Genomic DNA, 15,032 nt, shown 5'->3' with positions numbered 1-15,032 from the left:
ATATACATAAAAGTGAGTGAGAGAGAAGTTTAAACTTTCACTGATCAGAAAGTCAAAATGAGAGATTTCCTGGAAATTACAGGTGTATAAATGTAGTAGAGAAATGACAGAAGTTGAGTCTTTCACTTTAATTCCATCAGGATTCAGACTGACTACAGAGGAGATTTAGAGGTGAGCAGCAATAAAAAGTTCTTTCCTTACTATCTTTATGTCTCATGTTGTTGTTTTTTCTGACTGTAGAGATGAATCTCATCACTAATCCATCATTTGGTGTTATTTCTCCTCCAGTCTCCTGCAGTGTGTACAGTACACTGTGCTCCAGAGTCAGACAGGTTTACTGAATCATCACTGAGTTTAAACACCTGAGTGACGAAGAAAACTAACCAATGAAGAAATCTTTAATCAGACAGATGTGTTCTGTAAATATAACCACAATGACTGTGTGTGTGTGTGTGTGTGTGTGTGTGTGTGTTCTCCAGGTGGTCCGGTGGTGAACTCCTCCGTGTCTCTGCTCCCTCCCTCCTCTCTGCAGCTCTCTGAGGGATCAGCCTCGCTGCTCTGCCTGCTCTCAGCCTATTCTCCACTGGGGGCGCTGCTGAGCTGCACCATGGATGTTGTCGAGGTGAATGAGGGGGTTCTGACCAGCACAGAAGAACAGAAGGACCCTTCAGCACCCTGACCCTCTTCAAAGAATGCTGGGAACTTGAAAGAGTCCAAGGTGTTCAGCTGTACCGTCTCCCACCATGACACCACTCAGATCACCTCGTTCTGAAAGAGCCGCTGTAAAGTCCACTAGAATAGAAGTGTACACTTTAAAACATATTTAGAAGACTGAAGTGGAGTCAATGGTGTATCTGTACTGAAATAAAGCTTAAATGTGGAAAGCATGTCTCCTTTTTCAGTCGTGAAGTGTCTTTGACAGTGATTTGGATCAGCACCTTTAACAGCAGGTCGAGTGCAGCGCTGCGTGTTGTGCTTGAGTGAGTTCAGCTGAAGAACCATGAACATCTGCTGAAAGTGTTGATCTATTCTGGGACTCAGAACTGTTCATGCAAATGAACTGTTACTTCTTATTTCTCTGACTGGGAAGAATCTGCCTAAACTCATGAAAAATCTAACAAGTACATTTTAAATATACTGAAGAATAATCTGATCTCTGAGAAAACATAAAAATAGTCATAAACCATGACAGGAGTGAAGACACTGAAAGACATAAAATGTTGACAGATTGATGGGCGGAATGACATATTGCGGCAGTCACTGAGTCAGTCACTGTTCAAGACCTAAAATCTCTTCCAATTGCACACAGACAGAGAGAGAGAGAGAGAGAGAGAGAGAGAGATCAGTCTCTTCTCCTGAAGGTCCTGATCATGCAAACTTCCTGGAACATAAGATGTGCTTTAGACACTTTCATGTATATCTCCTTGGATAAAAGCAATAAAACAGCAAATTAGAATTCAGGGACAAAAAAAACAAAACAAATTAACTGGATGGGAAATCTGTGTCTTACTGAAGTGAACGTGGCCGTCGCTAATCAACGTTACAATGTCTCCATATATAAATGTGCACAAGTGTGTAAAAATAAAAGGTGAATAATTTTACCTCAATTCAGTACATGTATTTTTTTTTACTATACTGTATTTTCAGGGATCACTGTTATTGTATCTAGGTAGCAAATATGATTTGAAACTGTTTTGTTTCTCTGTTGTGTTGCAGTAGAGGTTCAGTGGTTAAGGCTCTGAGTAACAGAGCAGAAGGTCAGGGGATCGAGCCTCAGCACTGCCAAGTGACCCTTGATTAAGGCCCTTAACCCTCTCTGCTTTAGGGGCGCTGTATCATGGCTGACCCCAGTTTCCTAACAAGCTGGGAGACATGAAGTAAAGAATTATCACTGTGCTGTAATATATATGTGACAAAAAAAAAGATTTCTCTTCTCCATTATTCAGTGTGTATAAAGCTAGGAATCTCAGTGGAGTCCAGTGGGAAAGAAACATAATATATTCACTTCTGTTCATTCTGATATTCTCAGTTTGTGCTCATCTCATCTCATTGTCTCTAGCCACTTTATCCTGTCCTACAGGGTCGCAGGCAAGCTGGAGCCTATCCCAGCTGACTACGGGCGAAAGGCGGGGTACACCCTGGACAAGTCGCCAGGTCATCACAGGGCTGACACATAGACACAGACAACCATTCACACTCACATTCACACCTACGGTCAATTTAGAGTCACCAGTTAACCTAACCTGCATGTCTTTGGACTGTGGGGGAAAGCGGAGCACCCGGAGGAAACCCACGCAGACACGGGGAGAACATGCAAACTCCACACAGAAAGGCCCTCACCGGCCACGAGGCTCGAACCCGGACCTTCTTGCTGTGAGGTGACAGCGCTAACCACTACACCACCGTGCCGCCCTCAGTTTGTGCTATAATGGCAAAAGTTAATATATTTATTATTTATTTGTGCTTGTTGATGACAGGGCAATACCTGTTTACATGTACATTTAGTGAGATTTTATACATATCTTCTTCCAGGTCAAGGGTATCATCAGGATTGGAAGAAGCTGGTCATGTGGAGGAGAGAGTGAGGGAGAACAGCATGAAAAGAGAAAAAACAACAGCAATGTCTTTTCCATTGTGCTGAAAGTTTTGTCCTGTATAGATAGTGGTTGTTAGTTCAATAAATTGAGTTTGACGAAACTTGACAAACATGGAGGTAATTTGCAGTTTCCATCCAAAACATCCATTGTTGAATGAGTCAGGAGGCTGTATACCTGTCAGCTCAGTAGCCATTAGGTTTTCCACATGGACTAACTGAGGTATTAAGAGAAGTGAGCTCTCTCACCAAACCAAAGTAGTTTAAAAGCTCTGGCTGGTCCACGGAGACTCTGAGGATCGACCATACACCAGTCAGAGCTACCACAGTCTGAGCTGTTCTTCAGTCCTGAGTACAAATACAAGTGGATTCAACTTGTGTAGAATGCAGTAGACTAATGTCAAGATAATAAAGTACTGAACAAGCACTTGAATGACCTCATTGGACAGAACTGCCAAAGATTCTCCTGATCGAAATGAAAAACCTGCATAACGGAATCAGGTTAGGAATATGAGGAGAGAAGGGTTGTTGGTTGTCCAGAACTACCTCAAGGTTTCCTATCTTGTCATATGTTGTGATCCAAGGATTCTTCAGGGAGATCATAAAGTCCTGACACGTGGATGCAGCAACAGAGAGATGCAGCAGCTCAGTCTTGCTGACAGAGCATTTTTTAACATAGTTACTGGGAGACCAAATGATCTCCCAGTGGCCAGATTTAGTCTCCTAGTCAATGCCAAACCAGCTTCACTGGGAGACCAAATTTTAAACCAAGTTATGTTAGATTGTTGCTGAAAGGTAAAACTGAAATGGGATTATGGGAGATGCTTGAATTGCTGGTCCAAATTCAAAAGACTGTTTTCTTTGGATTGGAATGTTTAAGAAATATTGAAGTTGGGTTTTCAAGACTGTTCCAATTTCCAAATTATAGACTAAATATACAGTTATTTGATACTATGTTTCACATTGAGCAATAAAATTGAAGATTTTCTTATTTCTTATTTTTCACTGTTTCTTAAAATACATAATATTATGATAGTTGATAAAACAATAACTTAAACTCATAGTGTAATTTTAGTATTTTACCATACTTATGATGAAGTTATGGTACCGTAACTTGGCACTGCATTAACTATGTTGATATTATGCTGGCTGAAACGAGGATTCGTAATGCGGCAATTTGCATCACAGAATATGCCGCAGCGGTGCAGCCGCATGGACTCTGGGGCCTGTGATTGTATTGCCCAGACCAGTTGGTCTCCTAGTGGAAAATCCTTAAAAATGCTCTGCTTGCTGTGTTTAGTTTCAGCTGATGAACTGCCATCGATGGTGATGAGGAGAAAGTGTGGAGGATTCAGGTAGTGAGGGAGAGGTAGAAATAGATACTGGCAGGTAGGGCAGGGAGAACAAGCATGCAAGAGACAAAGTAATGATCTGAAAAGTAGAGTGGGGTAACGCTGATACCTAGAGCTCAGGAAGAATGGCTGAAGACCAGGTCCAGAATGTTTAAACTGTGGTGTGTTGGAAAGCATGTGGAGAAGGTCATATTGAAGGAGTGCCGGAAAGAGAGAAGAAAAAGACAACAGAGATAGAAACTAGGGCATAGAGCAGAATAATAACAGTAACTAATATCTGGTCAGAAAGAGAAACTGAAATGGGGGCAGGATTAGTGATAGAGGCTGAAAAAAGAGAGACATTTTTCCACCTTTTTTTCAGTTCTGATAAATAAGCTTGAAAAATACATAACTATTGATCTTACAGTAGTGAATGTGATGGACTGTGTGATGATTATTGAGAGATTTCTAATGTGAGTTGTGAGTTATAGTGGTGTAGCTCCTCTGCTCCACAGAGGGTCATTGTGTCGTATCACATCCTCCAACTCAGCACCTGCAGTCTCTCCCAGCTGCAGCAGTGCAGTCTCTCTACAATCTGACTGAGGGAGGTTTTTGTACGACTCTATAACACTGTGTGAACCAGTAACCAGAGATGTCATGCCAGCTCTGACAGTAATAATCTCCTGCATCTTCAGTCTGGACTCCACTGATGGTCAGAGTGAAATCAGATCCAGATCCACTGCCACTGAAACGAGCTGGAAAACCTGACTCTCGCTGATTTACATATTTAATCAGTAGTTTAGGAGCTTCTCCAGGTTTCTGCTGATACCAGTATAACCGGTCACCAGATGAGCTCTTGTACACGGCCTGACTGGTTCTACAGTTGATGGTGACTGTTTCTCCTGGAAGAGCAGATTTCACTGCAGGAGTCTGAGTTACTGTGACTTGACCTCTGCATTCTGAAAATAAATATATAATCATGAGACAAACCTGAAAAATGTATTGTCTGAACCAGTTTGTTGTAAATATAAAAGGCAAAGCCGTGTCTGACCTTGAGTCCAGAGGATCAGTGTCCAGATGAAGACGGGGATCAAAGTCATGGTAGCTGTGGGTGAAGTTGCTGTAGCAGCAGCTCTCAGTCATGAAGTGTTAAAGTCACAGCGCTATAAACACTCCCAGAGCACTGAAGCATGTGCTGCCAATGCAAAGTGTCCTCTAAGTATGGAAACACCTTTACCACATTCCCCCAATCTTACTGTAATTCTCACATTATTACTGAGTTATTGTGTGAATTTTACTTGTGGGGTCAGATGGAGATTTTCTGTAAAACACTTTGAGGTCTAAGATGCATAAATAAGTGAATTAGAGAGAGAAGCTTCAACTTTCACTGGATGGTGTTTGTACTGAATGTTAATGAGTTTCTCACTGTAGTGGATTTATGGTGGAAGAAGCAGCATCAATGTTGGCAGTGAGTAAATACACACTCATATTTTGACTGTAAATGAATCTTTAGTTTATTGTTGGACTTAAATATCATATCATAACTTTTGATCAGTCTACAGAAGCAGTGGAGGAATTATTCTCACTTTAGCTCCACACATTCAGTCATATATTGTAAATTTCTCATGAGTACATCAGCATTTTTACTCCATGAGGCATTCTGGGTAAATCCTGTGCAATTGCAATTCCACATTTTGTGAAATTTCAACTTTTATTTTGTGTAATTTATTTGTGTTTCTTATGCACTAATTGCATCCTTAGTTTTGATTGACACTCTTGGTATATAAAAGAAAAAAACAGTAAAATGTAGTAAAACAGTCAGAGAGTTAGTGTATTAATCAGCTGATGTGAGCAGAAGTTGGTGTTTTGTAGCTGTTTTGTAATAAGAGGTTTAAATGGATGGAGAGAGCAGTGAGTTTAGAGCAGCAGGGTTTTTGTACGGCCACTAAACCTGTTTGTATCACTGTGGCGGACTTTTGGTGGAGGAACCAAACTGTCTGTGGGCCGTAAGTAACTGTTTACTAATTACTGAAATGGAGTGTGTTCAGATTAATGACTGAAATGGAGTGTGTTCAGATTAATGACTGAAATGGAGTGTGTTCAGATTAATGACTGAAATGGAGTGTGTTCAGATTCATGTTGTAATGTGTAATTAGATTTATTTTTCCTCCAAATTCAGATCAGATGTGATTTTTGTGTAACATCCTTTTGTTTCTCATATTTCCCTTATTTTAGAAGTTTGAAAAATGTCTTTGATTATATTGTCGGTTGTTAATTATAATTTAAAGCTTAACTGTATTTGATTCTACTGCTGGTAGTTAATTATAATTTAAATCTAAAAGGAAAGTAGATATCGTGCAAATTACAGATGACATTTTTGTTGAATGATTTTAATGACATTTAATATCTTAGAGACTGTGAGTCCAAAAACGGATTTAAATGTAGAAATCAAAACTGAATTTGCTTAAGTGGTAAATATTCTGTATTTTAAATGTGGCTTATTCATGTTATAAAATGAGCTTCATATTTTTAATGACTGAATACTTGGTCTAATTCAATTTTCCTGTCCAGGGATAACTGTAATATAAATGATTATAGACCTAAGATGTAAAAGTGTTTGAATTGAGTGTGAAACGATTGCGATGCTCCACTGAACTCAGTTCTGCTCTGTAAGATATAAAGGGAAGTGAAACACACAGTGAGCTGAAACGAAGCCTGAGTGACTGACAGCTGTCCATTCCTGTCTCAACTCTGTGTGTGTGTGTGTGTGTGTGTGTGTGTGTGTGTGTGTGTGTGTGTGTGTGTGTGTAGGTGTCACTCAGCCCAGTGTGACGGTGTTGCCCCCCTCCAGTGTGGAGCTGCAGCAGGAGAAGGTCACACTCATGTGTGTGGCCGACAAGGGCTTCCCCTCGGACTGGACACTGAGCTGGAAGGTTGATGGGAGCAGCTGGAGCTCGGGGGAGAGCCGCAGCACTGCCGTTCTGCACGCGGACGGCCTCTACAGCTGGAGCAGCACGCTGAGCCTCCACCCGGAGCAGTGGAGGAACAAGGTGGTGACCTGTGAGGCCTCCAAAGACAACCAACCTACTGTGGTGGGCAGAGTGAACACAGAGCAGTGCTCAGAGCTGTGAGCTCACACACACTTTACTCAGCTCACCTTCTACTGCTTCACTGTGTGTTACATGTGGCCTTTACTGCTCAAATGTCCCACTTTCATCATTTCATTTGAGTTATTAACATGTGAGCTCACACACTCCTCAGTTTAACTCAATTCTTCTTGTTAATGATCTCCTACATGTGTGTTAAGTGTGTGTATCACTGCAATGCCCTGCTTTGAATTATTAATAAAAGCCTTTGAATCATGAAACCCTTTTGGTGCACATTATTGTTTATGTACATCATAAAGAAATCACCAAAGCATCTGTCTCAGTATCTGTTATAGACCATCATATTTATTCTAAAGACCAATAATAGTCATAATAATAATATTAATAATAATCATCATCATCATCATTAGCTAGCTTACTGGAGTTGTTAAGGACTTGGCATGAGTCATCTACTCGTCCACCCATATACGCACAGACTCAATGAGCTACGCACAGCCTCAGTGAGTCTCCATTACCCAGTACTGCCAGCATCATGCGGAGACGGTAAGGACGACATCCATCGGTGCCACGAGTGAGATTGTTTTTTTATATGCCACTGGTGTGAAGCAGCCATATTGCTTCAGGTGACTACACCCACAAATGTCGATACAGGCCTGCAGCTTCTGACTGATAACTGGTTGGGTCCCCATTTAAATTCATTTAATTTCCACATTTAAATTGATTTCATTTTTATTTCATCTCAGTGAGAATATCTGCCAACTTTAGCAGCATTCCCCATGGGTTCTGAAAAAAATCTCCCCTTTTTTCCTTGAAAAATCAAGTTAAAGAAGTATTCTTCACTTTTTCTTATTTTTCCTTCACTTAGTCTGTATTTTTTTCTTCCACCCCGGTCACACCGCCCGAACTTTGCTGGAGCGTTCCTGGAGCGGTGAAAAAAATTCATCACCGCTCGTAACCGTTCACCACCGTTAACAAAAGTTGGCCCCCGTTAAAGCAACGCCGTATACGCTCGGCCACCGCTGATGTTTCTCGAGGGGCTCTGCTACCGCTCCGAAAGTTTTGAGCTGCACAAAATATTGCGAGCGGTGAGGAGGGGGCAATTTTCCGCCCCGGCAAAGTTCAGCCCCGCTCCACCAACGCCCAGTCAAAGTTTGGCACCGCTAGACGCAAGTTCGTGGACGCTTGGGTCCGCTAGGCCAACGCAGAAATCTTGAACGCTGGACCACCGCTGCTTCGCCAGCGTTGCCCGGGCGGCGATTAAACGTTGCACAAACTTCAGTGGAGCGGTTGTAAGCGTTTTACGAGCGGACACGGGGTTGCTGGAACGGTGTCGGGCGTTGAAGCAGCTATCCATGGCGGCGATGAACTTTGGTTTGGCGTTGGTATAGAGGTGTCGGAGCGGGACCAGACTTTAGCTATAAATACGGGGAGAAATGGACCAGGAGCTCATTTGGAATCGAGCTGCCGTTGAGTTCAGACCTCATCTATATCGAATTTGCTCAAAGTTACAGTAAAACTGTATCACCATGGATGCTGAGAGACTTGCTATGATTGGTGCACTAGTCCAGCAGCACAATCAGAACCTCCTCAGATTGCAACAAGCTGTTGACAGATTTTTTGATTTGATTTGATTTTATTCGATCATAATGTAAAATGAAGTACAAAATACAATCAGGATTACACAAGAAAGCGCAAGCACTTATTTCCATTGTGGTCCCATTAATACACGTAAAACAGCAATGGCAACGTTATGATTTGACTTAATATTGACTCACTGTACTATGTAAATGGTGAAAATAATAATAATAATAATAATAATAATAATAATAATAATAATAATAACAACCACAATAATAAAATAATAATAATAATAATAATAATAATAATAATAATAATAATAATAAATTGACTTAAATTGACTAGACTAGTAGACAATGAAAATGCATTGTATAGACTAGACTGGAATTTGATTATAAAATTTGATTTCAAAAAGTATGACTAGTACCTATGGCTAACAATTATAAAGTAAAATGTTGTATATATTAATAGTAAATATTAAATGATTTTTAAATAATGATAAAGATAATATAATAGCAAATAATAATAACATTAAGGAAAAGACAGCAAAAACATAATGAAAATAGAAATAATCTGACTGACAGCAAACAATAAACAAAAAATAAAGTAATATGAATGATAATAAAAAAGTATAAAGTAATATAAATAATAATATTAATAACAAACACTTTTATAGATAAAAATATGATAATAAGATCAACTAAACAACAGTGAAAAAAGGGGAAAAGCTATACAGACAACAGAACAGTAATAAGAATTTTAACTATAGAAAAAAAAGGAGAAGAGAGAGAAGAAGGAGAGACAGAGTTGTGTGGGTCAGACAGTGGATACTGAGAAAGCCTGAACATGGACTGTATGACAAGCTGATGGTGGAGCTTCTATCAAAAATCTATCAGAACTTGTATCAAAACGATCCGTTCCGCTCCGTAGTCACTAGCGGTATGCCGCTAAACCAACTTTATACCCCCGCCGAGCCAAAGCCCGCATGCGCAGAACGCCGCTATACCAACGCTCGCTACCGCTAAACCAACGCTAAAGCAACGCCGGCTTCAGCGGTGCACCGCTAAGCCAACGCCCGTGTTTTCGATTTTTTTCCCATTTTGTGCGCGGTGACGAGCGTTGTCGAAATTCGGCCCCCCCTCCCTACCGTTCAAGGAACGCTCTAGCAAAGTTCGGGCGGTGTGACCGGGGCCTTACCGACTTATAAAAGTGGACGTAATACAGGTTTATACTAACCAACCTGTTACAATTCAAACATTTGTATAGATACAGCTAGGCTTCTCCATTACATATAAATTTTAGGCTCCACTCCAGCTTCTAATTAGAAAGACCTTGATTTTGGGCGCCCTGTGCACCATCAAGATAAAATAAACCTCTTTAGTTTGAGTTTATTTCAGGTTATTTTCACATGAAATTGTTTAAAAGAGCTTTTAGGGCTCCCTTTACCCCTTTACTTCAACACAAAACTTGATTTACAGTTGAACAGAGTCAAGAAGAGTCTGGGAACAAGCAATAATGAAGGAATCCGAATTTACTGCTGATTTACAAACCGAACACAGAATGACAGCGTTTTACATCATACGTTCACCATGAGAACTGAACATGCCATGCCTCCTGAAACGTAGCTCCCTTCAGTCATTTGCCGGCTGACAGCATTTTCACTTTGGCACTTTTTACTGGCCCCTGTATTACTGGCACTGTCCAATGTGCTCGGGGACAGTCGGGGCTCTGAGTGTGCCTCCACTGTGTTTCTTTCGGCCCTGAATTCATCTTCAGTGCTTGAAGAAGATGCCCGAAAAACTTCATCAGCTTAGACTGGATTATTGTTTGGTTCAAGCAGAGATAATCACACCATGACACCAGGCCAATTAAGATGATTGGTCAAAAGCTTGGTCTCATTTGGTCATTATTTGTAGTCGATTTTTATTGATCACAAACACATGTTCATTGTTTACACTCTGGCTTTCCGCCGTCTCTTCACTGTGGTTGGATTTTGGCAAACGGAGGGATTTGTGGAGGGATTTCTAGAAAAGATGATTCATGGTAATGATCTCATCTCATCTCATTATCTCTAGCTGCTTTATCCTGTTCTACAGGGTCGCAGGCGAGCTGGAGCCTATCCCAGCTGAATACGGGCGAAAGGCGGGGTACACCCTGGACAAGTCGCCCAGTATGGTAATGATAAAGATGACAAATACATTCTTCACTGTGACGACTGCTAGTAATTTTCTCTTCATCACTGATGGATTATGTTTGTTAATGATGAGTGTGATGAGCGCCAGCGGGAACCGTGGATTAGGATTTGGGGTTTTGATATCACATTTTGTGTGTTGATACTGAAAGTGTGTTGCTGAATGCATGATCGTGAACTGAAATACTGAGTTGTTTTTTTTTTAATTCACATTGAAAGAGACTTGAAAGACTCCAAAAGCTTTTAATTTGATTTTATGACCCTTTATATTTGAATGTATATATGTAAATCTATTTTTAAGTTACTAGTTTAAATTATCTGTTGCATTTTGCATATTTCATGGATTATTTTATACACTGGTAATATTGAGTTTATATTTGCAAAAGGCTTTAAATTGCTCTCAGAGTTAAAGTCCATTCAAGGGTTAATTTAATTGTGTATTAAGAACACATTCAGATAATCTGATTTATTTGATGAGTGACATTGGGCATTGAGAAAAAGGTTTAGTGAAGGTTTTATTTCTAGCTGCTTAAATAGGCCTATGAGTGATAATAAGTTATTTATCATAAAGCATTAATTTAACCTCAAGAAAGAGATTTATTGCGAATTATAAGAATTTGGGGAGTGCACGTCAGTCCATATAGCCAGGAGGCTAGGGGGCGCTACAGAGTTATTGTGTGGATTTTGCTTGTGGGTTCAGATGGAGATTTTCTGGAAAATCATTTTAGATCTAAGATGCACAAATAAGTGAATTAGAGAGATAAGCTTCAACTTTCACTGGTCAAAATGAGAGATTTCTTGGAAAGTACAAATGTATCAATGTAGTAAAGAAATGACGGAAGTTGAGTCTTTCACTTTAATGCCATCAGCATTCAGACTGACTACACAGGAGATCAGGGCCGTTGACAGCTTTGGCTGGGCCCGGGACAAAATAATCTGAGTGGGCCCCCCCCCAAATAATCTGAGTCCCCCCCACACACACACACACATACGCGCGCACGCACATCGCCACACAGCAACCACCCACACCCAACCCCTCTTTTCACAGTCTCCATTCACTCCAACCCTTAAATAACAGGTTGTGGCAGCGGGGGCGTGGTCAAGCGCCGGTCTGTGACAGGAGGGCGGAGTCAGGGAAGGTAAGTGGCAGAATCGCTTCACCTGAGTGTGATTAACCTATGTTTTGTGTGTGTTCTCCCCAGTAAACCGCGCCCTATTTAAGGAGGGAAAGTGAGAGCAGAGGGGAGTGATTATCTGGAGAAGACAACAGTCTGTGTGTGCGCGTGCGAGTCAGCCTCTGAAAGTGAATTATATGTTAGACTGAAAAGCTTGGCAATAAAGCCCGTTGTCGTCATCCTGATCTCTGTCCTGCCGTCTTCTGTGCTCCACCCACACGTTAAACCCGCTACAGTGGTGCTGAAACCCGGGAAGGTGGAGCACCTGTCCTGCAGCCCCATGGAATCCTCCCCGTTCGCGGACTTGGTCCACGCCCTCACCACGGCTCAGCAGATCCAGCACCAGGCACTCGTCACGCTCCGGAAGGAGCAGGAGCGCCGCTTCGAAGCCCTGGTGCTGGCTCAACAGGAAGACCGAGAGGCGTTCCGGCGCCTCCTCGCGTCGGCGGGGTCCACCAGCGCCCCGGCCGCGGGCCCATCTCCCATCACCTTGACTAAGATGGGCCCGCAGGACGACCCCGAGGCGTTCATCACGTTATTCGAGCAGGTCGTGGCGCGCCTCCTCCCCCTCCTGACGGGAGAGGCGCAGTTAGCCGCACTACAGCTCCCCGCCGACCACCGGCTGGCCTACGCCGACCTTCGCCGGGCTGTCCTCCAGCGCGTGGGGTGCACGCCGGAGCAGCAGCACCAGCGCTTCCGCGCGCTGCGAATGGAGGAAGTCGGCAGCCCGTTCGTGTTCGGCCAGCAGCTCCGGGACGCCTGCTGGCGGTGGCTGAGGCCCGAAGATTGCGACGCCGAGGGGATCATCGACCAGGTGGCGCTGGAACAGTTCATCGCCCGCCTACCCGCTGGAACCGCGGAGTGGGTCCAGTGCCACCGCCCGGCGTCGCTGGATCAGGCCGTAGGACTGGCGGAGGATCATCTGGCAGCTGTCCCGGCGGCAGGACAACGGATGACATCATCTTCTCTCCCCTCTTCTCTCTCTCTCTCTCTCTCTTCCCCCTCCTCCCGTGTCCCGTCCTCGCCCCATTCCCCCACCACGGAGGCGGGGGCCGGCTCCACCCCAGCCGGCCCGCCGCACCCGTGGTGCCCTCCCATTTCTCCCTTCTGTGTCTGTCTCTCCCCCCCCTCAGGTGAGTGACCCTCAAACCACAGCTGCAGAGGGGAGGCCCGGGCCGGTTTGCTGGCGCTGCGGGGAACCGGGCCACCTGCAGCAACAGTGTGCCACGATGGAGGTGGGGGCGATGGTGCGGATCCCCGATGCGCCAGAGGCTGCCCTCGATCAGGCCGGAGCGTATCGCATACCGGTAAGTGTACAAGGGGCGACATATCAGGCGTTGGTGGATTCGGGTTGCAACCAGACCTCGATCCGCCAAAGCCTGGTGCAAGACGAGGCATTGGGGGGAGCACAAGGGGTGAAGGTGTTGTGTGTGCATGGGGATGTTCACTGCTACCCGTTGGTGTCGGTCCACATACATTTCAGAGGGGACAAATCCATAGTAAAGGCGGCGGTTAATCCTCGCCTTACCCACTCTTTGATCTTGGGGACTGATTGGCCGGGATTTCGGGGGTTGATGGCACACCTAGTAAAGAGTGGGTCCTGCCAGTTAGTGGGGGGGGTCCTGATGTCGTTTTGGCTGGAGCTGTGGTCGCAGAGCCGTCTATGTCATCTCTGCGACAGAGTGAGGAGCCCCCGGCCCCTCCTCTTTCTATTGGGGAATCCCTCGCGGATTTCCCACTGGAACAATCGCGAGACGAAACTCTGCGACACACGTTTGACCAAGTGAGAGTAATCAATGGTCAAACGCTCCAGCCGAACGCCACCCCGACCTTCCCCTATTTTTCCATTTTAAAGGATAGGTTATACCGAGTGACGCAGGACACTCAAACGAAGGAGCGTGTCACCCAGTTGTTAATTCCAAAGAGCCGCCGGGAATTGGTATTCCAGGCGGCCCACTTTAATCCCATGGCGGGACACCTCGGGCAGGATAAAACACTCGCCCGGATAATGGCCCGATTCTATTGGCCGGGGATTCGCGGCGACGTCCGTAAGTGGTGTACGGCGTGCCGCGAATGCCAGTTAGTAAATCCAGCGGCCATTCCAAAAGCGCCCTTGCGCCCCCTACCATTAATCGAGACCCCGTTTGAAAGAATTGGGATGGATCTCGTCGGGCCATTAGATCGGTCAACACGAGGGTACCACTTTATATTGGTTCTGGTGGACTATGCAACGCGATACCCGGAAGCGGTGCCTCTTCGCAATATCTCTGCATGTAGTATTGCAGAGGCCCTTTTCCACGTCATCTCCCGGGTCGGAATCCCGAAAGAGATTCTGACTGACCAAGGCACCTCGTTTATGTCACGAACACTGGCTGAACTGTATGGGCTACTGGGTATTAAGCCGATCCGCACCAGCGTGTATCACCCACAGACGGACGGTTTAGTCGAACGGTTCAACCGCACCCTCAAGAATATTATCAAAAAATTCGTAAGTGAGGACGCACGTAACTGGGATAAGTGGCTCGAACCCTTGTTGTTTGCAGTGCAAGAGGTCCCCCAAGCCTCCACGGGGTTCTCCCCGTTTGAATTATTGTATGGGCGTAAGCCGCGCGGCATCTTAGATGTACTGCGGGAAAATTGGGAGGAGGGACCTTCGCAGAGCAAAAATGAAATTCAATACATTATGGATCTGCGCGCAAAACTCCACACACTCACCCACTTAACTCAGGAGAATTTGCGGCAGGCCCAGTAACGGCAAACCCGCCTGTACAACAAGGGCACACGCCTTAGAGAGTTCACTCCGGGAGATAAGGTACTCGTCCTGTTGCCCACGTCAAGCTCCAAATTAATCGCCAAGTGGCAAGGGCCCTTTGAGGTCACACGGCGAGTCGGGGACGTCGACTATGAGGTTAGGCGAACGGACAGGGAGGGGGCGCTACAGATCTACCACCTCAATCTGCTGAAGCTCTGGAACGAGGAGGTCCCCGTGGCGTTGGTGTCGGTAGTTCCGGAGAAGGCAGAGCTGGGGCCGGAGGTCCAAAAAGGGTCATTGGCATC

At 44.4% G+C, this 15,032-nt stretch overlaps 1 gene segment (V, D, J or C); it reads left to right on the top strand.

The window, feature by feature from the left end:
- Window positions 1-743: 743 nt before the first annotated feature.
- LOC132870584 (Ig kappa-b4 chain C region-like) lies at window positions 744-7,055 on the top strand. The segment is given in 5 exon segments: window positions 744-805; window positions 903-980; window positions 1,717-1,786; window positions 5,846-5,930; window positions 6,736-7,055. Coding segments are annotated over 5 exon segments (615 nt in total).
- Window positions 7,056-15,032: the final 7,977 nt, after the last annotated feature.

Source organism: Neoarius graeffei, chromosome 2 (assembly GCF_027579695.1).
Source record: "Neoarius graeffei isolate fNeoGra1 chromosome 2, fNeoGra1.pri, whole genome shotgun sequence".
NCBI lineage: Eukaryota > Metazoa > Chordata > Actinopteri > Siluriformes > Ariidae > Neoarius > Neoarius graeffei.
This window is presented reverse-complemented; position numbering and strand designations above follow the sequence as displayed.